Source organism: Neodiprion fabricii, chromosome 2 (assembly GCF_021155785.1).
Source record: "Neodiprion fabricii isolate iyNeoFabr1 chromosome 2, iyNeoFabr1.1, whole genome shotgun sequence".
Classification (NCBI taxonomy): Eukaryota; Metazoa; Arthropoda; class Insecta; order Hymenoptera; family Diprionidae; genus Neodiprion; species Neodiprion fabricii.
In genome coordinates, this window is record NC_060240.1 from 11,115,637 (window position 1) to 11,143,164 (window position 27,528).

At 36.4% G+C, this 27,528-nt stretch overlaps 1 protein-coding gene across 2 annotated transcripts in view; it reads right to left on the reverse strand.

Annotated features, from left to right (window-relative positions):
* Nucleotides 1-18,011, reverse strand: part of LOC124175333 (gamma-aminobutyric acid type B receptor subunit 2) — a 183,548-nt gene extending 165,537 nt beyond the window's left edge. For both annotated transcript variants that reach the window (XM_046555456.1, XM_046555455.1), the window contains exon 1: nt 17,632-18,011. In XM_046555456.1, the coding sequence (XP_046411412.1) occupies nt 17,632-17,940 (309 nt within the window). In that variant the 5' untranslated portion in view covers nt 17,941-18,011. The remainder of the gene's footprint in view (nt 1-17,631) is intronic.
* Between the last annotated feature and the right edge of the window lie 9,517 nt (nt 18,012-27,528).

The following is a 27,528-nucleotide window of genomic DNA, read 5'->3' on the forward strand; positions in this document are numbered from 1 at the left end:
TCGTGCATGAGTTCCTGTTTCCATTTTCCAATTCCAATTCACGCCAGAACGATAATTTTAGGGGAAATTATACGTTGGATTCATAAGTCGGGTCGATTCGAGCCAACTTTTGACATAGCGATTTCCAGTTTTGGTGAAAAGTTTTCTGCAGGTAACACAGGTGTAGCACAATTACCTACATATCGAAAATCAGCAAGTTTTCATTTTCATTTTAATGCTTTTTTTTCTAATTCAGTCATTTTTGAATCGTGAGTATTCAAAACTTTTCACTGCGGTTCTACATTTTTTTCAAATCATCCCTAAATTCGCGAGAATTGAAGTTTCGAGACATTCCATCTTTTAGAAAAGTTATCATTTTTGTACTAGTTCAGAAGTTTCAGATTTGGCAAAAAATGAATTTTTCACATCCTTGACGACTTGAAAATAATCAGATTTAATACGTGAAATTGATTTTTGATCAAACTGTTCGAAAATTTTATATTAAAATGGTGAAAGAAAAAATGAATTTCATCGTTTATATAATTTTAACATCTTCTTCGTTGTGAATGTATTCAAAACTCTCCAAATATTCGGCGAAAATGCATCGTTACAAATCCGAAGTTATGCAAATTTGAAAGACGCATTGAAAAAAATCCACCATGGAGCCGATCGTGCAACAATAAAATCGGAAACTGAAATGTTTTCGACTTGTAAAGAGTTAAGTGGTTTAAAATACTCATAGCTCAAAAGGCGTCACGATAAAGAGAAAAGACTTAAAAATTGTATGGTTTTAAAGGTGAAACGCAAACTCGGAGTTTTTCAGATTTTCAATACAAAATAGAATCCTGAAAGAATACGTGTTATCACCAGAAACTCCGTATAGGAATTTCAGTATTGAAATCCTTCAGAGTTTCTCAGAATATTTATCAAACTTTTTCCAAAATATTGGAGAATTTCTTTCAGCACAGTCTGAAAACATTCAAAAATTCTGACAAATGTCGGAAGAAAAAAAAAAAAAAAAAGACATTACGAGACATGTATCTGAGACTTTTTTTTATCAGGGATAAAACGACCCAGTTATTTGTCACGTTTCGTATGTTAGCTCAAGCTTTCACGCACCTAGGAATTTTCGTTAAATTAACATACTCCGTTGCAGCTACTCGAAATATCGGTCATGAAAAATTCTGGATCCTAATAATTCCTGCGCAATGCTTGCGAGATCAGAGGAGGATTTTGTACAGGTTTATCTCGGTCCTCCTCGACGAACCCTAACGCGTCTCAACCACGGAAGTTATTAATGTTCCTGGAGAAATATATCCCTGGAATTCTCGCCGGCCGGTATGAGGTAAATATTCATGACACGACCTGCAGAAACGTCGTTAAATAGAGATTAGGGATATATTTCTATAATTCCCGCGGGATGCCTGAGCCATTCTCGATAGCGATATTAGCTGGAGCGTTTTTTTCACCATCTGTTCAAAACGTCGCTTGGACTTTCTTCGGACACACTAAAAATTAATCGCAACTAGTTGTTGAAATTGAAAACACCTAAGTAATTATACCTAACTAGGCAAACCTAGTAACTTTTATATTAAGCCATTGGTCACGCTTCTGCATATAGTAAAGTTATTCGTTTCACTATTCATACTCCGTGTCCTTACAATTCATAGTTATTAATAGTAACATAGATTCAGCCGCCAACAAATTTTTGGGAACGTCACACGTGTATACCTAGAAGTTTTCTTGAAAGAACCTGCTCACTGTCTAGTTTTTTATGCGTAGCCAACTTCCTGCGAGTGTTACTAGCACGGTAGGCAGAGTGATCGATGTGCAATGAATCGCGGCGTTCAATAGGCGAGAGGTTATGATTACGAAGTCTGTCATGCCGCGTTGCTTACGCGAGATCGATTCATTTAAATACGGTTAATTGAAATCAGCATCGATTTAATATAAGTTTGCAAAAACCAATTTTGGATTTATCAAGTAATGAATTCATAAGTTAGTGAAGTGCGGGGTATCATTTGTTTATCCGAAAGAGGTTATCTCTGTTGCTTCGAAGATGAATAACTTCAAATTAATCCGCAAGATTCTTCATTGAGCTTCAACTCTACAGTAAAAAACATAATCTGCATTATTTGATCAGATTTTAGCAAGCATTTATGGCTTGATAGTTGATGAAGGTTGCTTTTAACGAAAATTATCTGACCATGCCTATTTCGCGTCAGTTATATACACACCAAAGAATGAAACCTCTAGCTGTCACTTGTGTCAACCTATCGATTCTAGGGAATTTCTTCTTCTCAGTGAAAGTTTGATTCAGGCTACGAGCATGGATGTCAGCCAATTAAAAAATTTCTATTTGCTAAAGAATTCTTCACCGACAAGAACAAATTCCCTAGAATCGATCGTTTGACACAAGTTACAATCAACCATAACCTCTCACGTATCAAAAATAGCCGGGTCACGGCACCGTCGTACTCGGTTCAAAAATTATTATAACACGTTTTTCGCTTCTGTATAAGTATATCCCACGGAAAAGCACCTTTGGTGCAAAAATCTTTCACCAAGTACATGAAAAATGTTATCATTGCCCAAAACATACCTTCTCTGATTAATAATCTATGCATATAATCAGGCTATCCAAAAAAAAAAAATCATTCCACGAAGACACAGTATACATAAATATTCTCATCCTTTATCAAAGAAAATTCAAATTACATACTACTGCCACGTACATGTCTGTTAATTCACAATGAAACCGAAGTGGAAACTTGACCCTTAGCTTCCACATCTGACGAGAATCACACTACTGCCACTCTGGGGTCAGACTGACCCTAAACTTATCCAACTACAAATGATAATTGGGTATGAATAAAAAACGAAGTTACTCATACGGTAACATGCTTTCAAATGAAAGGTAAAATAGGACGGTGCCAATTGGACCCCGGTGTCGCAGTCAAGAGTGAATAAAACTTTCCGACCGAGATATGTGTATTTTTAGAAAAATACCTTGATGAAGAAATCAAATTCTAATATCATCTTTCCACGTATGCATATATACATGCCTTGAAAGAGGTACGCCAAGTTTCACAAGCTAATTTACATATTGTTTTCTGGATTTTCGATACCATTATGCAGTTTCCGTTTCAATACCACCAGTCAAATATAGCGGTATGGATAACCGCATTTATCACTGATTATATGTCTATTATCACGTTATTTAAATCGTCTCTAAAACGCCATTTTTTAAAAATTCACAGACATTCCTTGACGTGAAACGATCCTTGAATTTTTTTCGACGTTTTTTGAGGAAGGTGTATCATACATTAGGTGTCGGAATTAATTCGTAGCATTTTAAGAATCTGTTTTGATGAAAGCAAAATGCTACGAATTAATTCCAACACCTAATAAAAAATAATCAGAAAAATCTAAATTGGTGAGTCGGCATGGAATGCCCCATATGTATAATGCATCGAGGGACGCGCATGAGGGATGCGAGGGCAAAAACCGTCGCCAAATGATATATGCATGCCGTTTCAAAGCCGGTAATTAATAACCACCCCCGAGAATATCAAGTTCCTGATGTTACCTCATTTTTTCCCGCGATGCAGGCAACCGAGGCTTCGTACTCTCAAAGGGATTCCGCGACAGGAAACTGGGAAAATATTGAACGCTCGTATGCTGAACCGGTACAACATTTCCAAGTGAAAATCTTCAACTGATGTTTCACAGTATTCTCTCTCTCTCTCTTTTTTATTGTGCAAGGTATTTCAGTCGAAATAATTACTTTGAAGGGCGTTTGTCAACTCCAGCTGCTCAAGCCGCCGGAAATTACAGCGATTATTTTTCGATAGAAATATTTCTATGAAAAACTGTGAGGAATTTTGCTGGAGAACTCTGTGAAGAATTTTTATGGAAATCGAGCAAATATCCAGCAGTAATCATGAGGAATTAGAGAATTAGGTTAGGTACAGTGAAAAATGTGCAGTGAAAATATGCTTTTTACAATATTAAGAAAACGCGTGCAAAAATTTTGGTTAATAATATATCGTGAGGTGGGTTGATAGACGGTTTGAGGAAAAAAAAATAATTACATCATAGTTATAGGGTTTTTTTAGAATGTGAAATTTCCAATGTATCGTTAAAATCACGTGCATGGATTATTATTTTCTGAATCATGACGGAAAGTATCTAGCGCTAAATCTTTTTACAATATTTACAATAAACTCTGAAATTCCATGAGAAAAGATCCGGATGATTTCATTAATTCGCAGTTCTAATGGAAAAATTCTGTGAATTCGAATCTTTCGGATGAAATCGTAAATGTACAGTGAAATTCATCCAAACTATGCAATCTTAGAAGTCTCTAGCAGAATTAGTTACGTGTAACCAATTTTTCGAAACTTCAGTTCTGAAAATTTGTAGAGACCATGACAAAATCAGGAATGAAGCCGTACAAAGTTAATCTATTTCTATGCAACTCTGACCACTTTCACGAAGTTCCAACAATTCCAAGGCTTTGATCGCTATTTGATTTCATAAGTTTTCAGTTATTAACACAAAGTTTATACAACGGTTTCCAAAAGATCGCTTCAACACTTGCACGAGCAATTTCCCTGCAACATTTTGTTAACGTGTAATAATAATTGTCAGTTAATTTTCAATAACTTCTTCGACACAATTGGCATTCTAATTACTTCGAAAAATTTACCACGAATCTCGATTACTCACAAATTGCAACTCTGAGATGATATTAAAATGTCTCGTGAAATTTCAGTGTCAAATCTAAAAGTAAGTAATCGGAGTGAATTTTTTCAGAAACGTGTCAAGAAGTACTTTGAATAGCGAGAGAAAACGCGTTAGAACTTGTTCAATGAAAGCGGTTATCGCGTTTTCGAAATAGCAAAGTAAATTACTTGTCACATCACGAGAACTGAACGCGGGCGCAAAACTCATTCATGGTTAGTTAGTAACACGTAAACTAGAAACTATTTGTTTCTTTTTGACGTGCAGCATGCGACGAAAGTTTGCGTCTTCGACTCGGATGAAAAGGCGAGAGGCACATCATGCAAAACTCGGCGTTTGACCTGAATGGTCTTCGAGGTTCGCTTGCAATTTCCGCCTTCTTTTGCAGACCAACTTTTGACAAATTTCACTTGGAGTATGTAAAGACTCGCATATTCCGTGTTATGGAATATTTAATATAGGTATATTTATCGGTAATAATTGAACTTGCTGCAAAATAATATAATAAAAACAACATCGATAAATAAAAAAATAAAAATAAATAAATAAGCAATTACACAGGTCAGTAAAAACGCGATCCTTGAAACTCTTTGAATTCTGTGAAATCTTAAAAATCACATCAACGCTTGGAATTCTATGAAATATTTGGTGAATCCGTCAAAATCTTTTTAAATTCTGTGAAATCTCTTGAAATCGCTCGAAAATCTGTCATATTTTTCCAAATTCTTTGAAGATTCACGAAATCTCTTGAAATCCATGAAACATCTGGAATCACATTGAATCCTTCGTATTCTACGAGATATTTTCAAATCTTTTAAAATTCATGAAAACTCTGTGAAATCTCTCAAAATTACTGGAAGATCTCTGAAATATTTTAAATCGCGTTGAATACTTGGAAATCTATGAAAAATTTGGCAAATACGTCGAAATCATTTTAAATTCCATAAAATCTTTTGAAATTGCTCGAAAATCTGTGAAACTTTTCGAAATTCTTTGAAAATTTATGAAATCTTTTCAAGTCCCTCAAAATTGCTTGGAATTTTATGAAATATTTGGTAAACCCGTCGAAGTCCTTTCAAGTTCTGTGAAATCTCTCGAAATCCTTCGAAATCCTAACGAATCTGTGAAACCTACTCGAAACCCTTGGAAACCATCGAAACTCTAAAAAATTGATTGTTTCTTTCAACGAAAAAAGTGCCAAATTTCTGGGCATTTTTTTTTTTTCCACGCGGAGCTGAATCGACCCACTTCCAAGCGGTTCAAATATAACGATTGACGAGTCACCACGTCCTCGACTCGGCTTCTGGTCGTCGTCTGGTGGAGCCAACAGGCGACACGCGAGCCGCTGGCACAACCGACTACGTAAAAGGGAACAGGTAAGGTCAAAGGGTTACGCGAAGCACGACATGTCACGGCTCTACGAGAATGGCGTGTGTCGTCTGCGTGGGAAAATTGCGCCTTTTGTCAGGGTGTGCATCGCTGCGACTGTTTCGTTAGACTGAGAAAAATTTCATTTAGGTTTACTGCTGAGGTTTACTCTACTTTTTTTAGTTAGATAAGGCTTTAACGTCGATTTATCGTTGCACGAGCGTTAAATTTTCGCAAAAGTTGCAAGAAAATATAGCAACAGTGATCGTAATGAGAAGGAATGGTAACGGATAATAGACTTTCCGGTAAGAGATAGAAAACTAATTTTAATTACAACGACCAAAACTCGAGACAGTTGGTAATTGACGTCGTGAGACGATCAGCGGTGCACTAATTGAAGAAAATATCCGCGAAATTCGTTAAATAAAATTGGCAATTGTTCAACCTCGGAAATATTATAACAAACGATTTTTTCTCTATTCATCCGATGCCGAATCTTGAAATAAATATTTCCATCCAGAAATCCCGAAATTTTCAGCAACGTTCTATAATAGAAAATATGTCAAATTAATCAAGATTGCGTTTATCAAAATGAACGAATTTTCCCGTTTTCGTTTAAAATATTGTAAACACAATAGCTCAACACTTTATCGAAATATTATTCGAATCGAGAACCTGAAAATTGAATTGAAAAAAAAAGTTCTCCGTGACGCAAGAAAAACCTTGAAACAGTGAATTTCGAGTCTTCTAATTTCCCGTGTGCGTGATTTCAACTTTGCTGGGAATTTTCAACCCTGCGTAATTTGACGTTATCGTTTTTTAAGGACCATCAGATTCAAATCACCCGACGATATATACGTGCTCGATAATCGCTGGCATTTCCTATTTGCGTGGATTTCGGGATTCTCTTATTGTTAGTTGACTTCGGCCGACGTGGTGAATTTCGGTGAAACTGATTAAGCAAAGTGAATTTGTACCCAGCGCCTGGCTCCGAGTGAAAAACTTTCAAACTCCGTGAAATGCGATGCCTAAACTACAGCTGGTTAGAAAAGTTTATCGCGTACCCGTCGCGAAATTTTTCTGTTTTTCCTCCATCGGGAACCAAATTTTGGCATCGAGTGTACGTTCGGCAATTGGCTTTCCAACCCTCTTCATCAGTCCGATTGCCTTCCAAATTTAAAAGCCGAGCCTCTATTCCAATCTCAATTCTACGTGTTTGCTCTTTCTCTCTCTCTCTTTCGATCTTGATTATCCGCGTCAAGGGATACTTTTTTTTATTGTTGTTGTTTTGTTTTAAGAAGCACCATATCCGTTTGTGATTTCAGGAATTTTTAACCGATCAAATTGCACCCTTTTCTCTTTTTATTAATGAAATTCTTTGATTAGTTTATCAAGGTTTCAAACCGATGACTGATTTGTTATATTGACCAATTAAGTATACGCGCGAATTCGAAAATAGAAGTTCAACATAACAAATGAATAAAATAAATAGGTAAGATGTTAGAGTCAACCGGATTTCATCTCGTTTTTTCACCTTATCTTAATTCAAATTAATAATTTCAATGTGAAAATAAGTGTCGATTTCTCGAGTTTTTTACCTTTCCTAACCAAGTCAAGATTTTTTAGGGGTGAACATCTGAACAATTTCCTGCAGGGAATTCGTATTTTTACCATACTTCATTTTACATCACAGATATGAAAAAATCAGTGTTCAGGTATATATTCCAACCGATTTCAGAAATACATTAAATACATTTTGGAAATAGTTGCAAAATTGATTGATCTGAAAATCGTTTAAAAAAAAAAAATAAAAAAATCGGGACATATTTTTGAAAGTACTTTTTCAATAAAACTATAATATAAAAATTTTCCGATACTCTCCCGACTAAAAAAATGCTCTTTGGTCAGTTTTACCGATTATAATATAGTATATATAATAGTATAACAGATTCTGCTATCACGTAGAAAAATCTTTCAGAAAAAATTAACGGACAAAAGAGAAAGAGGAAATAAGGAGAGAAAGCCGGAACGAAGTTAAAGCTCTTGTATACAGCCGCAGTATCGGGTTTAATGGAGGGCCTGATGAATTGTTATTGCTTCAGAAGTTCAGGCAATTATTTCCATCGAAGTATTGGGGGGGGCGGGGGTATTAATTTATCGAACGTGAAAGTGAAAGATCAGCTTTTCCACCACGTTCCTGGAACTCCGAAATGGCGGAGACGTGCCCAATTAGCGATCATCCAATATCTAAACGATGTAACGTAATTAGATGCTGTCTTCTCTCTCATTCTTAGCCGAAATTGACGCGCATTTATTCTCAATAACAATGCTTGATTTGATTAATTTTAAGGCATCGCAAAGAACAAATTTCGAATCCCGACAACTAACATGAAAGCATGAAATATTGAAAATTATGACTCGACGCTTGAAAAGCTGGGACTAAAGTCAATAAAGACTAATTTAATTGGAAATCATTTTCATCTTGTTATTGAGAACATTTTTAAGCCTGTGAAATTCAATGCAAAAAAAAAAAAAAAACGGTTATCAATAATTTCGTAGTATAAAGTACCTATGTAACTATGGTGGCAATTTTATTAATGCCGAAAAGTTTTGTTCTTTTTTTTTTCGCTGACTCGTAAGTTTAATGTCTCGTACAGCCAACTTGTGAAAAAAAATAGAATAAAACCAGCCATCACCTTAATTAAAATCGGACCGCAATTGTGGATTTTTCAATAAGAAAACATTATGATTGACTTTATTTAATAATATCGTTGAGTTCATTTATGTGAAAAGCTCCAGTGATCTCGGATAACTGATTCAGTCTTACAACTTATTCAATGAAGCGGAAAGAGAATGTAGATGACGTACAGATATATTAGCGAGCATTAAGCCTCTCGTCCTCGGGAATCGCGGATCATCCTGATTAATCGGTTTTAAAAGTTATCGAGGAAACAGAGACTGCCAGAAAACATGATATAATGTATAAGAAAAAATGTCGAATGTATTGATAAGTCAATCACGAGAGAGAGCCCGAATATTGTACTTTAAAATTACAGTTTTTTCACACAAGAAAATCTTTTTTTTTCACATACACATAAAGTTCAATGTTATATATGTACATATTTGTATAGATCATGATGAATTGTAAATCGTTCTACAAAAGAAGGGAACAAAAATTATCCGTTCCATTAAACACCGGTAGAGAAATTTTTAGTCGATACAATGAAATCTGGTTCGTTACTCGATAATACAAATTGTTGATATTATCAATTTTCTGCCGAATCGCAAGACCATTGCTCCCGACATAATTGCCCTCTGTATTTTTTATTGGAGTTGAAAAAATCCTCAGCCTACGAGTGATCGCCTTGACCCTGACCACCCTTGAAATCCCTGGGAATTTATAAAATCTGCTGAAGTCTTTTATAATTCCCTAAAACCCTTCGGGATCTCTTGAAATATTTTTAAATCCTTTGAAATACTTGGAAAACTTTTAGAATCCTTGGAGATCCTTGCAGATTCGTTGAAACTTTTTGAAATCCTTTTCAACCCTTCAAAATTCTTTGAAAGTTTTTGAAATCCTTTCTTTTGAAATCATTTGATATTTCTTGAAATATTTTGAAAGCCTTTGCAATGCATGGAAATCCTTTAAAGTCCTTGTAAATTCTTCGAAACACTATCTGAAATCCTTTGAAATACTTCGGCATCTTTTGAATTTCTCTGGATTCTTTTGAAATTATTTGAAATTTCTTGAAATATTTTAAAATCCTTTGCAACGCTTGGAAATCCTTTAAAGTCCTTGTACATTCTTCGAAACACTATCTGAAATGCTTTGAAATACTTCGACATCGTTTGAATTTCTCTGGATTCTTTTGAAATCATTTGATATTTCTTGAAATATTTTGAAACCGTTTGCAATGCTTGGAAATCTTTTAAAATCCTTGTAAATTCTTTGAAACTCTTTGAAATTCGTCAAAATTTTTCGAAATTTTATCATACCCCATGAAATTGCAATCGATCATTCGTATTCCGGAAAATCACAAAAATTTTCCAGTCTTGAGTCAACCCCCCACGTCTTGAGCTCTTAGCATTTATTCTAACCTTCGAATGCCTTGGATAGATTGTAATTTTGTCTCGTGCTATGCATCCTTGACCTTGTTACCTTGTACCTCAGAAAACTAATTTCACGATCGGATATCAATACTTATCGACAGTTGCTGGTACGCACGTCATTGTTATCGGTGTTCCGGATCGATAGTCCGGGAGCCCGAGGAAGATACACGAGAAGTTACACGAAGCCGTAACACGACAAGATCGGGTATCGGGCGAGGGTCGGGTCGCATATAAAATTGGCGTCCCAAATGCAACCCTTTTAGAAAAATGTGAAGAAATTTTCATTTCTCGTGTTATGGTTATGGGAAGGTTGTTTTTCCCCTTTTTCTTTTTTTCTTTGTTTTTATTCTGTTCATTTTGCATTTTTTCGTTCTTACCCCGCCTTGAGAAAGTTATTCTCTCGGCGAATTTTGAAATACATTATGTATTTCTGCACGTACATATTAAACTCACGCGATCGTTCGAGAGGGAGGTTCTTGTTGTACTTCATAATTTTGTCACGGAGGTCATGCAGGTGAGCTTGAAATCAAGACACTCTTAAATTAACCGGCATGGAATAAGCTACGACTATTTTCTTGAAAATTTTCAAAAAACAAACATCGGACCAAGATCCAATTTCATTTTTCGATAGTTACTAGAAAAGCTCTGGTGAAACGGTATCGTTACAAGTTGTGTGATACAATTGCCTATTTCGGTTTCACTCGGGTTTTTTGATTCGACTGTTCTTTTTCCTCTTCGTGCTGTTCTCTACTATTATTCGACGGTAGTAAAAAATGGACTCGTAAACAACATTGAACGACATATTGTTCTATAAAATAAGCAAATAATATTTTCTCATTTAAATTCAGTTCAATTCACACGAAAACTTATACTTAAGTCCAGATTCTTCCAACACCTTCTCCGATAGCCATGAAATAACAAAAGTAGAATAAGAGTTACCTCGTCTTGTCTAGGGACATTTGTCACCTTCCCTGAACAGGTTTGCCAATCGTTTGAAGTTAGGCGAAACAATTGACTAAATCTTAAGTAAAACAATTACTCTTCGACACAATCTTCCCCAATCCTCGGCCTGAAGAAATCAGTTCCATTCGCAATAATGTTAGCCGCGTTTTATGCCGAAGGTCTGATTGAAATTGAGCCCTGAATTTGCAGGTTAGGTTTCAGTTCGTTTCGAGGAAGGGTTTAAATAGGACGGAGATTTCGAGAGCTTCGATAGCTACTGACGTCACAGCAGCACTACAGTGGCAATTCTGGCACAGATTAGAACTAGGATTGGTATTATTATAGGTGGGCATAACCGAGGAATCGCGTTCCGTCGAGATATCATTTCAGTAATAATTTCCATGCAAGGGCAAGCTGAGCCTGGATTTGCGGTTACCGCTGCCCAATTAGCATCGATTAAACTATTCCTAGAGAGCCGTTGTGGCGATCGTGGTAACTATTTTGGCCATCTATAAGTGAGCAGGCTTAAAGCCAAGCACACACCGAAGTTGATCGCTCAAAAAGAGTTAAGGCAAGAGAAATTCAGGAATGCAGCGTTTTAATTAATATCAGAACGAACTGAATTAGCTTCTGTGAATTTTATATCGGAAAATTATTCCCTCGGTATTCGAAACAATTGAAACCGTAAATTTTGATGAAATTGTAATTCAACCAATGATGATTAATCTGTAACGGCTTTCAAACTATCGGGCAACTTTTGTTTATGCCAAATTCGTACGATTTATCCGATTTGAATAAATAATTGGAAATTTCGGTCATAAATGAATTTCATGATCAAACGAATGTATCTTGTAATAAAATATTCGATCGTTACATTCAACCTGAGTTGATTTCACATTTCTTGTTTTTTCAATCAATTACACCAACTAGAGAAAATGTATAAAGTAACGCACAAGTTGTTTATTTTTCAACTCGTTTTTATCTTTTTTTTTTTCTTTTTTGTACCAAGTAAAAAAGAATCTAAAATAATGCAGATTCCTCGAAATGAATGGAAGAGAAATATGCTATCTTAAAACGAACGTGTTTTTTGGAATAGATTCAAGTCACAAGACAAACTGTATTACTGGTCAGGTTTTAATACTCAATTTTCATAGCAAACATTTCAGTCTGAGCCTCTTCTACTGTGTTTCACCTCAGCTTTCTGCAACCCGAAGCCGAGTGTTATTTGCACGAATCTTAACCTCGAGCCATTTGGAGCACTTCCGTCTCTAGCATGGCTGAAGCAGCAGTAGCACTCTCAGGGATTTTGTTCCAGGAATCACGAAATGCAAATGTCAAACCAGTGAGCAAAGCTGAAACGTTTATTTCGTCGAAATTCAATACCGTCGAACAAGGAACTCGGGTCAATTATTCGTGACGCTTGATGAAAAAAAAAAAAAAAAACGCTGCAAGTCCGATATAATTTTTCCATTCCATCCAATTAATGAATCGTTACCAAGGAATATGCAAACTTTAAATAAAAAAATCTCGTTTATTAAATGGCATCTAGATGATTAATCAATTTATAAAAGTTTCAAATTGATGTTAAGGGTATTCGTTCTCGAATTGAACATTAATTCTACCTTCCTTGCCTGTCTGGAATTAAAAAGTTGGCCAGGTACTTGCAAACCCTTTGCCATGAAACAAACGGAGAGTTTTCAAATAGAAGCTTTTGTAAAATTCATAAAAAAACAGGAAAGTGAGGGAAAATTCGTATCAATCAACATTCAAGGTCTTACCGTCGTAGAAATAAAATGGCATAGGCAAAGGAGCCGCGGCTGTCAGCGGTGTTGAATTATACAAGGTGTCCGTATGGCTGTGAGAGCCGCATGCGACCCTGGATTCGAAATGGGCCAGCGACGTATCGTGACGTGCAGCCGCTATATGCATAAGGCTATTACCGTCTATGGGTCGGCTGAGATTGCTTCGGGTAGGGTTAGGTTAGGTTAACCGAGGCTCACCTTGACTCAGTGGCTATGCAGTATCGAACGCTCTGGAAAACTGGGTGATTCAATAGACACCGTCGGCGGTCGAACGTTTCTGCCTCATATGTAGCTAAATTTAGAACTCTTGCGATCTGTGTAATAACGCTCTGTATCCATTTTCCATTCCTCTTTTGTTTCGCCGTCATTTTTTTTCGCTCATTTCTCTCTCCACCTCGTTTCTACGAGCTTTCACGTAACGTCGGTTACCCGATCCTCTTGTAACCTGAATGTCAAATAGTTAGACTAAGGTCCGACGGACAAGTTAGACACATGTGTGTATGAGACGTCATCTCTAAATAACTAAGCTTCTATGGCCGACGCCAACCGGCGTCAGTTCGTAATGAGACGCTCAGTGTAAAGAAATGTAAAAGTCGACTACCCATTAATAAATATTATTCGTCATAATATGAAATGCTGTGGAACTTTATTTAGGCCAGACGGTCGGTTAACCTCCTCAATATACCACAATTCAAATTTAGTCTTGAGTTTTGGTATCGTTTACGAGACATTTGAGGTTAGAGAGAAATAAAAATCAGTAAACTTGTCGTTATTTTATTAATAGCTGATTATTGCACATTGCAGTTAATTTATTTGATTCGGTCTAAAATCAGGTCATATCGTTAATAAATTGTACGCACTTGAAAATTTTGTTTGCTGCTTATTTCAGTGTGTCTATGAAGATTTATGAAAAAGCTTTGATAAGTCTTGTCAAAAGTTTTTGCAATTCTAGTTTCGTTGAAAACATTTTTTTACAGATGTGTCCAGATTTTTTCAGATGCATTTTGGAAAAATTATAATTCTAACCATTTCCCAAAAATCTTATAATATTTCTCAGAAATCAATTCCTGTTTTCAATATTGCAAAGTATTACAGATAGCATTAAAAAATCGGCAAACACCACAACACAGGTTTTTTTCAGATTTTAGATGCAAAATAGTGGAGTTCATTTAAAAAACAAATCAACTTTCTCTAAACCTGGATCCGATTTTCATCTTCAACTCGACTTGGTTGGAAATAGTCAAAAAGACGAGAGCCGAAATTTTTTCAAATTTCCAATAGTAAAAGAAGTTTGCGAAAAATCTGAGTGGTACCTAAAAATTCGATCGCTTCTTATTACGAACTCGAATTGACCAAAAAAATTTTAAAACTCGAAGTTTTTTCGGATCATCAACAGGCAATGAAGTTCGAGACGAATCCGAGTTCCTCTGACGACAAGCTTCATTAATTTCTCGTCATCGACTCTCACAATCATAGGGTATTCGAATGATTAAAAATTTTCCAAAAACAATTAAGATTTTTTTATAGAACGGGCCGAGAATATTCTATATATCGAAGAAACGTTTGAGAAAACAAATTTTTCTGAATGAAAAAGAAATTTCGCAGTATTTTTTCCACCATGGTGCTTAGTATCAATTCCGCGATTCTTGCGAATGCTAAATTATTCTAATAAGACTGTAAACCTGCTACTCCCTGAATTTCTAGAGCGGAATAGTGGCGTCAGTGAACTAGTTGGCATCTTCGGCGTGTCCTGAATGCTTGCAAAACGTAAATATCGCGGTGAGTTGAGGGTGGAGCCCTCTAACTCTAGGTGCAGGTAGTCACTCGGCGTAACAATATACATAAATTGTGCGGTAATCAAGCCGTGTGGTTTCAAAGCGCACGGAAAAGGCAGCGGAGCAACGTCGAAGCTTGAAAGAGCCGGCGATCCAACTCGGGCCAACCTAACCTACCCAACCCAAACTTAACCCTAACTTCCGCGAATTACCCCCACGGCAGCTTGTTTGCATCGAGTTAGGGCGAAGCCTTTTCCTTCACCAAAGTTGCGGGATCTAGGTCTAACTTCACTTTGTTTACAGAAGCTCCAAGACCGCTACCACTTGACTATACGATCTAACCTATCTCAATTATTCAGTCTATCGAGTTCCGCGTCAGCGTCGCCATTTTTTATTACAGGCAAAATATTTTGATTGATCACCTATCGACTATCGTAATCTGTCATATTGTTCGTCGACTCTTCATTCTTTCGCCTCGATGACATGCATCCGGAAATTTTTGAGGATATGAGAATCTTCCAGGTTAGGTTACTCAATTACGACGTCACAATACCGGAGTCAGTAGACAATTAAACCTAATAACATTTTCTGATCATCGTATGTTCGGAAGAAATAACGAGTAACAGAAAAAAAGCACTCATTGTTGTAATAACTTGACGATTATCTGCGAAATGCATTATGTAGATTAAATGGTCTGCCTATGTTAATATTTGGTGCGCATGCGCCAAGATCCGATAGCAGTTATTCGCCAGGGTAACCAACCGTCATAAACTTGAACAACAGTCCGCCGCGATACATGTAACCTCAAAAATTTTGTCAGCTGTCGTTGTTGAACGCATCTGCTAGCGACGATTGTAAAAATTTTGAGGTTACGTTCACGACGGTTGGTTGCCCTGTCAAACAACTGCACTGGAATTGCAGCGCATACGCATAAGATTATAGCAGATGGCGGTCCATTCAGTCATCGGCACCTTGCAAAGGTATTATTATATTGAACCGGGAAAAAAGAGAACGAAATATCAATCTTGTGAGATTTTAGCCGTGACAATAACAACGAGAACCGCGCTTTATATACCTACTGTAAAAATAAATTTCTCCAATTTCAGGCCGGTTTGTGTAACATTTCGAGATATAATACGGTCATAAAAAAAAACTGCCAAGAACTTTGCCTGTGGTCGTAACTCCTCGGGATCTCACGCTTGGTACTTTTTGCCGCAGCAACAAATGTATGCATGATTTTTTTTCGGAGGATACACTACGTTTATATGTGTTCATAATACAATATCCTTGAAATATTCCAAGATCCGAGATGTCGAGGGAAAATGGTGGGCGTAAATTCTTGTTATTTTCAGACATGCGCATGTATTTTTATGAACCGAGAACAAATATTTTATGTAACAAGTTCATAACATTACTTACTTGATCGAACCGAGCAATTTTATTTTCAGCAATATTGGTCGCCTCATTTCTCAGTCATTATAAATAAATAAATATTTCGTTTCTGGCCAACGATATGTCATCAAATTACGATCAGGTTCTACCGTGATTGATTTCGGTATTAAACACTCATTTTTTTTTTTTTTTTATTTCAGAACCTGTTCGTTCTGAAAAACAGTGATATACCTAGTCCTGAGTTATTCGCAAATGTCGATGTCTTCTGTCCAGCAATAATTCGAAAACGAGTGAATTAATCGCGATAAAACTCGATTTATTAACTTGGTTTTGTTCAATTTAAAAGTGAGCCAATTTTAAACAAAATTGATCTAGTTGTTCTTAAGTTATTAGCAAATATAATAGCCCGTTTTTATCGGACAACTCAATAAACGAATAGAGTAATTCAAACGAAATTTGGTCAGCCAGTTTGGCTTTACTGAACTCTTTACTGATTGAAATTCAAGCAAAATCGCCGCAGAGCAATTTCTCAGTTATTTAGAAAAATAAAAATGCTTCCTTCTGACAATAACTTGAAAACGGATGAACCAATTTGTATGAAATCAAGGCACTGAGTTCGGATTTATTAAAATTATAAATGATCGGATACTGAACAAAATTTATGAAGCAGTTATTTGTGTCTCAGTTATTTTCAAAAAGAAAAATCTTTCAACAGTATATTTTTCAAAGTAATAAATACAGCAATTTAACTTCGTGTGAAAATCGTGTAACAAAAAGAAAAAAGTGTCAAAAGTTCAAAGACAAGTAGAACAAACGGTTAATTTTAAAGACCTTGACCGAACCACCCGAAGAATTTCCTTCCGCGCTGCGTTTCGAGCCCATAAAACATTAACAAATGAAATTCGTAAATTTTTCTCAAATTTTGTCCTCAAATAATTCTAAAACTGCTCATATCCAACGAAATCCAAAATACGGTTAGTTCGTAGCTAAAAAAAATTGTGCTAATTGTGACTAAAATCATCAAAATCTGTTGAACTATAACGAACACGAAATATCATGTTCTTTCATGTTCCAAGCGAATAACTCAAAAACGACTGAACCGATTTAATCCAAAATCTATCAAGTTCTAGGTTACGAAAAGCCTCGTCCAGTGACAGTTCAACTTTTCATTTTCGGGGTAATTATCTGTTGAAACTTGAACAACATTCAATGTGTAGTGTAATCCACGTGCCATGCCATGACATAGAGTTAGCCAGTACAGTTAGACGTATACGTGAGTATTTCGAGACTTAAGCTACGATTTATATACTCGTTGTTTCAGTTCATCCGCTTCCTTAACCTTCCTGCATAAAATGTTTTTTGTATACGCACGTTGTTACAATATAAAAAAAAGAATCAATTACACCCAATCGTGAGACATCTCGTTAAAATCATCTCCAAACGCCTAAAATCCGAAATTATGGTAACTCCCCTTACGATTTAAAAAAAAGAAAAAGTGATATTCGATAAAGACTCACCTCGGTGTCGTTCCACCACATGTGGAGCCTGTAGTTCCTGAGTATGGTTGGATTTTCGTTGATATGATCTACGGCGAGTTTAACCGACGGCATAACGCCACGTCCCACGTGACTTTCGGGCACGTGTCTACCGTAGGGAAAAAATCCGGCGATGTAAACGTCGCGGCGTTTGATACCACCGAGGTTTATCGGTTTCTGTCCGTTGCACGAAAGCAACAATAACGCTTCTATGCACAAAACAACAACGATTATTTCCGCGCACCTCACTCGACGCCATCGCCATTCGCAACGTCGCGCACTAACCGCCATTTCACAATCCGATTTACCCACCTTCCTTTTTTCAATATTTCCAATTTTCTCTCCCCTTTATTTCTATTTCACTACCCTCCCCACCTACCCTCCAAACCCGCGCCATCCCTACCCTCCCCCCTACCCCCTTCCCCGCCCCGCCCCCGCCGCCCCTCTCGCCTCTGTTTCTTTTCCACCCTGCCCCCCCCCCCCCACCTTCCTGCCCCCGCCCCACCCCCACCCCCCTTTCAGATAATCTCACCGTCGATATTCCCACGTGCGAATCCTCCACTCCTGCACTTCCATTTCACTATTATATTATTATTGTTATATTTGTTATTAATAATACAGCTGTTCGGGCAGCATAGCGTTATTTATCAGATAGACGATTTTTTATTACAGCTACACATCATTTTTCACTATACTCTCTGTATTCTGTAAGTTATATTTTCGATTATATATACATGTATATTATTATTATTATTGTTGTTGTTGTTGTTGTTGTTATTATTATCGGTACGAATAAGAAATTGAAAAAATTTTTATACACTGCTCGAATACGCGGATAGTGATATTTGTACGATTGTACTTTGTCACCGTTGAAGTATGAAGTGGATTATAATTTTTTTTTTTCTTTCTAACGAGTAATTCGATTTATATGATATATTGGTTTGTTCTTGAATTTCTTTTGTTTCTTCTTTGCTTCGAACCGCATATTAAAAAATTTTATCAGTTTCCGACCGTTGGGTGTTTTCACTTGTTTTTACGATATTTATTCGAGGTCTTCGGTTTTTGGGCTGCGGATGTTCACCGCGATCGCAAAAGTTTGTTCTATTTGTACTGAAGATGTTCGTGAAAATTTTTTTAAATTTATCCTTCTCGTTTACTCGTGTTTTTTGTGACGATGATTACGCGTAGAGAGAAGAACAGAAGTTTTCCATTCCATTCGTTCTTGACGGTTTTCTTGCTTTCACGATTTCACAAGTGTCTGACGCTCGCCTGACGACGATTCTCTTTTTCCGAATTCTTTATCCTCATTTTCATCATCCCCAAATTATAATCCAATACCAACGGTATTAAACTCCGGATTCAACGTTTCATCTATCGGATTTCAATTTCCGTTTAATTTTCTATCAGCTTTGTGCGTTGTGTGAGTGAAAATTTATCGCTTCCATAGGTATGTATTTATACCGCATTTCTCACATGGTTAGCAGAATCGATTCCACCTCGGTTCATAAATTCGCTACAATTCTATCGTCGTCCTTCGAATCTGTATTAACTATTTACCCGCTAATGTCTGTTCTCGATATTTTATCGCGTAATTCATAATCCAGTTACTCGAACTTTTGCCCTCGAGATTATGATTTTTGCAGCTTATTTGCAATCTTCTTTTTTTCGATTGCTCGATTCTTGCAGGGTTGAAATTTTCACCGACAATCCAACGGAGGTTTGATGCACAGGCTTAAACGCATCTGAAACATAGGAATGAAATTGAAATTTAGCGGGCAACGGTCAGAATCAATTAAACAAGATAGAAAAATATTCGAAACAAGGTTCAAAGGGTGAAATTTGAGTTTATTTAGTCGAGTTATATTGGAAGAATCTTTCCTTGAAATTAACGAAAAATTCACAACCGTAAAATCAGTTGCAAAAAGTTTCGTTATGAGAAACTTTGAGAGCAGCACGAAACTACGTTTTTTCAATTTCTGTGCATCTGGCTCTGAAATTATTTTTACAATGATCTTTAAAAATCGACAATATTTGAAAAATTTACTCTCCATCATCAGAAATTTTGGAGAAATATTTTCAAAAACTTCGAAAGTTTCCTGAATATTTAAAATATGAAACCAACAAGTTTGGTATTATTTTCAGAGATTGTCCGAAAATGTTTCGACACTAGTTGAGAAAAGTTGCATTTGAACAACTTTGATTACGATTTATGTAAAACAATTTGCATAATTTTTTTTTGAAAATTTCTAAACATCTTTCAAAATTTCATTGTCAGTTAAACTTTGGTAAACTATTTGAAAATGTTCTGAAAAATCTTAAATGAAACCAGGAAAATTTTTGAAATTCGAGAATCTTCATAAATATCTTTCGGAATAATTACAGTTTACAGAAATTTCGACTGAGTTATTCAGAATTTTGAGATTTCCAGAATTACTCTCAACCTTTTAAGGTAACAATCAAGCACACATTCCACAAAATCAGTGCAAAAAATAATTTTTCTCACTGCTTGAAATATGACAAAACTATGTTTTACACGGAAGATTTTTCTTCTCAGACAATTTGATCAAAAAAATCACGACGCGAGCTTATTCGGACATTATAATCCTGACGGAAAAATATTTATCTGTCAACTTTTTGCAAACCAGTAATGAAGAAATTTTGAAAAAAATTGGAGAGTTTTTTAGAAAATTTCTAATGTAATAGATTCAGCTGATGAAGTATTCGAATTTTGAAAATCTTAACAGATTACAGATTAGTTTGAAATACGTTGATTCGACGAAGTCTTACATATCAGAGTTTTTTTCAGACTACCGAGTATCAGAAATTTTCCGAAAAATATAGTCAGCGTGACGTTTTCATCGGGGTTGTCAATTCGATACAACAAGCAATCAACACGATTGTTTTGACGTATAATTAATGGCAAATTCTGCGCACATGTACCGATGGTCAAAGCGTCGATCAGCGAGATTACGAGCGACCCTTTGAAAGCCCGAAAACAAGCCGATAACGTCGTGGATTACGAGGCTTGAAGATTGATTTCATACGAAGGCTTCTACAGAGGGTGAAAAGAACAGAGCAAAAACGCAGCGGTGGAAGTCTGAAAGGCAAACCGAATGAAAAACGGGATGATTGAAAAAATGGCGAGCTACGCTTTCGCATTCCAGTTGCCTAGCCGCGCAAAGTCTTTCGTTTGCACGGATTTGGCTCAACTTGGCCTCGTTAAAGAGGCTTGCGAGTAGAAAATCAAGCCCTTTTTTTACTCATTTTCTCTCCAGACGGTCGCGGAATTAAAACTCGGTAGGTATTCGTTAAATTAACAATGCAGGGGTATAAAGTTTAATTACGCCGATTTCTCCAAGTCTGCGACAAAAAGTACTAAAATTGTGAACCTCACAGAGATCAAATATCGTTGTTTCTTTTTAAAACGATTTCAATTTACTGAAAAGCAGCCGGTAGATTATTATAGTTCGATTTTACTCGGGCTCAGAGTTTTATCGATCGAATGAAATCGTTGAATATTTCAATTTCTGCGGTGGCAAAAACTTCGTACGTAATTGATTAAAAAACTAACGAATGGCTTTGAAATACGAGTAAAATCTGAATGCTTGGACCGATCTTGGAGATATTTTTTTTACCTGTATAAAGACATGACGACAGAGACTGGATCGTTGAGGTGGGATCCGCGAATTAGTGACGAATGATGATGATTGAAATAGAATTATGTTTATCAATAATGGATAGTCTATTTGAGAACGATACAAAGCGATACGATCCGTTTCGCAAGAGAACGGAACGACGACTGAGGATTTACAAGGCTAGAATAAACACAGACATAATTTCGCAAAAGTAAGATACGAAGATGATTTGTTTCGAGGTAGAGAGGACAGGTAAACATTGCACGTGAGTGTGAGTCCGTGTGTGAGGATGATTCGAAACAGCGAGTGAAACGAGAATTTGACGAGTGCGAAATACTTTCGTTCAAACCAATGCATCGCTACTTTGCATCGGAACACTGTCTGAGAATTCACCTTTCGTTTCAACTTTCGAAAAGCGCGAGAAATTTGTAAACGTTGCAAGAAAACACAAGTTTGAAAACTGATTGGGAGGATGAGAACCATTAATATTCCCGAATGGTCGACCTCATTTTTCATTTTTAAGTTTACCTGTAACTCGACGTATACACTGATTGTGAGAGAAAATTTTAGTTCCGGTTACCGCTCAGACCTTAAATACTTTCATTTTTTACCACAATCGAAAAATATGGTTCCAGGTAGAAAATGAAAATTAGTTTTATAGCTGTTGCCGGAAAGTCTAGCATCCGTTACTATTTTTTCTCATTGCGATCACTGTTGCTATATTTTATTGCAACTGTTGCGAAAATTTAATGCTCGTGCAACGATAAATTGACGGTCAAGCTTTGTTTAACGAAAAAAGTAGAGTGAACCGAAGAAACTGATTTTGCGTTGCAATTGCAAAAAAGTATCGACAATGGCGGAAAATGTTTACGCGTACCTCGTTTTTCGTAATTCCAACAATATTCAAACAGTTTTTTTAACGATACCTGTTTTACTCAATTTTTCTAGTTACTGTAACAAATGAAATTTTTCTCGGTGTAAGGAGTGGAATTGAACTAATGCTCGAAATATTTCACTATTTGTAAACTATTTTGAATAAAAATCGTTGTCTCAGCTTTTGTTTACGATACTCGAGTGTCTCTCTCTTCTTAAATATTCATGAAAATCACCGTAGCTCACAATCTGATCAAATTTTTTGGGGCCAGGTTGAAGTTCCAAGTATGAAAAGTTTCGAAAGCGCCCAATTTCGATGTAACAATTTTAAAAATTTTCTCACTTCCGATTTTTCGGAACTTTGACTTGTCGAAGTCATGTCCTTTCGGAACTTTGAATTTTCTGAATTTTGAGCGTCGGGTTTCGGTTCGTTCGAAGCTTTCATGTTTCGTCAAAGTTTAATTTCTTAACTTTAAGTCACGCCACCAAAAAATTGTGAATTTCGCGCTTGAGGAACTTTTTACACACTGATTTTTCATCGATCTCATTATCAAATAAACAAAAAATGTCAGTTCCAACGAAAATCAACTTGCTTAACGAGCGTGAAGTGCTGTGAAGTAATTATTACTACGATCATTAAATCTGCATGCTCTGTAAGTGCGAATTTGATTTCGCGCAGCCCGCAAGCCTCCCTAATTTCTTGTGGAGCTTTTCTCGCGTGACGTCATCGCGGCACAAACGATCGCAGCGTGTTTTTTCACCTAGGCGAAAGCCAGGCGACGGCCAGCGATCGATTCCGAGCAATTATAATTATTGTGAAAATTTTCTGGGTAGCGGTGAGAAAAAAAAAAGTGCGGAAACACTTTTTGCAAGATCCGGAAGCGGAATTGCGAAGTCAGGCAAAGGAATCTCGATCTTTTATCTTATTTTCGAACATTTGATATAAAAGTAAATGAATCTGACTGAATCTAAAGCGGATCGAAATATGAAAGTGAGAAAAAAAATCCCAAGCACCGAATTTCAACTTTAAACACTTTATTATTATCAATATCATCGTCGAACAATTCAGCATTACTCTCAATTTGTTTGAAAAAAAAAACATTTGGTCGGTTCGTTTCAATTCTTTAAAAAAATAGTTAATTTCATTATTAATTCCTACGCCATTGTACATGTTTATTTGTTAAACCATAAAATGTTTTGAAAGAATTCAGCGTGTAATTTATTGCTACATGATTTATTTTGTAAATTCGACAAATTCGATTAAATATACAAGAAATCGCATAATAAATTACGAAAGTACGAATCATCAGATATACTAGATGAAAAATCGTACAATCGACTGTATTTTGTTACGTGATTTTTTTTATAAACATTACCGAATTTGAAAAATAAATCAGTCGCTGCAAAAAAAAAGAAAAAAAAAATTCCACACGGAGAATCGTTACATGTTGCAAGTATTGTCCAAAATGTATTAACGCAGTGTTCTTAAATAGTAACAAATTCACGACTGTCATTAAAATTTGTTGTATATGGAATTAATTGTATAATTTTATGAATTTTCACAACCGTACACAGTGCAAATTGATTTTGGTTAAATGTGTCAAAGTTTTCATCGAAATAATGGATCTTCGATCATGCAACTGTAAAAAAAGGAATCGAGATCACGAGACGAAAAATTTTTCATCGATTGATTCGAGAGTGTGAAACGAGAAAGAAAATGTTACGCCTGAGTATGTGGCTAATGTGTTAATTTGATTAACAGTACTTACGCGTGATTACACGTATACCAAAAGCAATTTTGTTGAGTGCGGATATTCGATCTTGATAACGTCGTTATAATGGTGTAACGAACCTTGCGGATCATTAGAATACTTAGCGCGGCGCTAGATAAGGTGTCGAGCTTAACTTTCGCAGCCGCTTACTCAGCCTGTGTCACATTAAACTTGGCTAACGCAATTATGGAGATGACGGTAAAACGAACCCTTCCTGATCGCAAGACGCGATTTTCAATTGCGGACAAACAACATCCACGTTTCGGTAGAAACGTCACTGATCACGGTTCAAGATCAGACACATCCTCTCACGTGTTTCAATCTTCCAGCTATGTTACAATCTGTAATTGATGAAAAATTTGCCCGTCAATTGTTTCAATCGTATCGTGAAATTCGATAAGAATAAATTCGAAATTACTTTTGTAATTCGTGATTGACGAAACTGAATTTGAAAGTAATATAAATTTCGTAATTCGTGTGTGCGGTGAGAATTGAATCGAACGTCGGTCTGGTTGTAGAAATAAACCAATATCGTGAAATTAGCGAAATTCATATTAAATTTACGTAAATTAACAACGTAAATGGTCTTTCTATTTTTTTTTTTTTTTTCTCGAAAATTGAACGATGATTTTGGAAATCCGCGTTATGCGTACGAAGTATAAATGGTTTCGTGTTACTAGACGGCTGTTATCTTGTCGCGGGATAAGTGAATTCTTCTGTTCTTAAAACCCACTTAAAACTTGGAGCATCAACTCTCGTGGCTTTTGGGAGAACTTATTATCAGGAAAGGCCTGACATGAAGGACAGGATTAAAGCTAGTTTCATAAGTAATTAACACGACAATCAGCCGCGGGGCATGGCTTATTTTATACTAACGAAGTTGAACTTTCAATTCAATGTAACCGATCGGATTGACGCCTCCATCAAACTTCGTAATTGAAATTAAAAAAATGATATAAAAATTATAAAGAAAACTCCAAAAAGACGTAATTCACGTTCTGAGAACTGCTGAGAAATATTCAGAGAAGCGGAGGATTAATGGCTAACAAAATTTAAATTTTAAGTTTTCCCCGTGTATGGAAATTTAATCCGAATACAGCTGAGACCAGGGTCAGTTCATATGAAGCCGGCAGATGCTGCAACCTCAATTCTGATTCCATTTATTGGAATTCATGGAAACTGAATTTCCGGAAATATCCGCAAGTCTCCTGATTCCGTTTCTTCGTCTTGTTCGTCGTGGTGAAAAAAAAAACTGTCCGAAATTGCTTATAATTTTTTTGTTACACGAAATGACTGAAAAATATGTATCATGTTTTCGGTGTGTTCTGAAAAGAATTTCAATGCTGAAGAGTCTTGAATTATTCTGATAATGAAATGTAGGTAAAAAAAATATGGTCATATATGCGAAAGAATATACCATATTCAATGTAACTAAAATTGAGAAAACTCGTAAGAAATTTTTAACACAATATCCATTTGCAGAAATCATTAGATTCGGTCACTGAAGTGGAAAAAGAAAAACGAATAAAAAAACTGTAACAAATATTCAGATTTTGAATAAATTGACGCAGAAATCTATGAAAGTTTGTGAAAATAATTTTCGAGTTGACGTCACGCAAGTTTTTGAATCAGACTCGAGTTTTCATCTCTGATCATTTCTTCCGCCTAAACTACTTTCCAACATCGATTAAACGATGCCCGCTTGATGTTCCGTGGAAGTAATCCTCATGACTCGATTTCATGCTCCGTCGATAAAATTGTTAGAGCAGATTCGCGTTCCGCAATCGTAAGTCTTGTATTGCCAGTAAAAACTTGGTTTTGTAGCCTGCCTAGAAATATTGTGACATCGGTGCTGAGCAGCATCGTACGGAGCCTTACAACTCAGATATCGAACAACAAATGGGTACAATTTCAGCTCGAATCGTTCATTTTCCATCGCCACATGTCCGTCACATAAAATTCTCTAATACAGATTCTTTACTGTCCTTCATCTTTCGCCTTCTGATTCTTCACCGTCTCCGCGATAATCGAAAAAAGCACCCAAAGTTCACGAAAACATTACAAATATAGTTCCAGCTGGTTTCTCGTCACTTGCTTTGAGGTTATGACACGCCACTGAAATCTGAATACTATTTGTATTTGTTCATTCAATATTGCAGAAATGTCGCAGGAACCTGACAATTATAACCATGAACTCTATTATTTTCCAAAGTTTGAATTGATTTTTATCGCTCAAGGCGCGAAAGCAGTGAGAAATACAAATAACTGAATTGACCGTCGGTAAAACAGGAAAGTCCGGTGCTTTTTTGAATTGTCTTCGATTCAGCTGCTATCGATACGGGAAGGTTAACGAAAAAGACTACTTTTTTCTATACCTTCATCTTTGAAATTAATGAAATGGTGTATAATTCTTGAAGTTTACACTAATTTTACTCAAACAATGTTTTTAAACACTTTACACGATAATTTCGAGACCATTTTTAGGATTTTAATGAAAATTGGCGGACACCTTCTATTCTATCAAAACCACGATCCCGAGTGTCACAACTGACTATCTGCATCCTAGGTTGTAGCCAATCTAACTTATCTCAGGCTCCAATATTGGCTAATAATTACTGAAGGGATGCGGAGCTTACCATTTGTTCCAAAGTGATCATACCTGCGTCAAATTCCAAGGGATTTCGTGTATTTACGGTTGGGTTCGTGAAATATGTATATTGTATCCCATGGAACTTGCACGTTGTTTCGTAAGTGCCAGGACCTGCATATTCATTGACCGGAAAATCATTACTGATAAATTAATGGCGGTGTATAAACGTGTCACCGACCGGCAGCCTGCTCCCATCGTCTATTGTCTTACCTCGCCAAGAACAGTTCGTTGAATGGTCTTCGTTCAATTGTATCAAACTTCAGACGATATGGAATTTCATCGATTCAACTGTAGATCGTCGATCGTTCGTTGACCCGAAACTCAAAGAAAAAAAAACATACCTAAAAGTCTCCGACTATTGTACCGATCTTTCACAGTTCAGTAGACAGTCTAGACGGCTTTAAGATCTCAACAATTTTTCCAACTCCCCAAGTCAACCCACAGCGCATGCGCATTTGTCAAGTACCTTTGCGCATTTTACCTGCGCAACATATCAAATTTCCCGCCCATGCGCATGCGCAATAGCTTGATTTTTGAACTTCTTAGTTAGCTACTCAGTTTGGGGCATCGCCGCTAGGCGGCGCTACTGTGCAGTGAGGCTTATTGACATAACCTCAAAATTTTTCAATTCATGGGTTATTACATCGTTTCGTCACGGAAGATTGCAAAAATTTTTATGCAACTCACATCTTTTTCAGACAAATGAATAGCGAATCGACTAATTAATGTTATAGATCAAGTTGTCACGAGGCCCAGGAATCCTTGCGGCCAGGTATCGAACGATCGGAAAACAACTTCGAGAAGTAAGTAACAAACCATGAGCATCATCGAAGAAGAAAACTCAATTCATTAATCTGGAATTCCGGATTGGGTTGGGTTACAATAGCAGGGAACCAAAATTCCAGCGGTTTAACCGAGGAGCTTCCTGTTTCATACAGCGTGCCTTTAA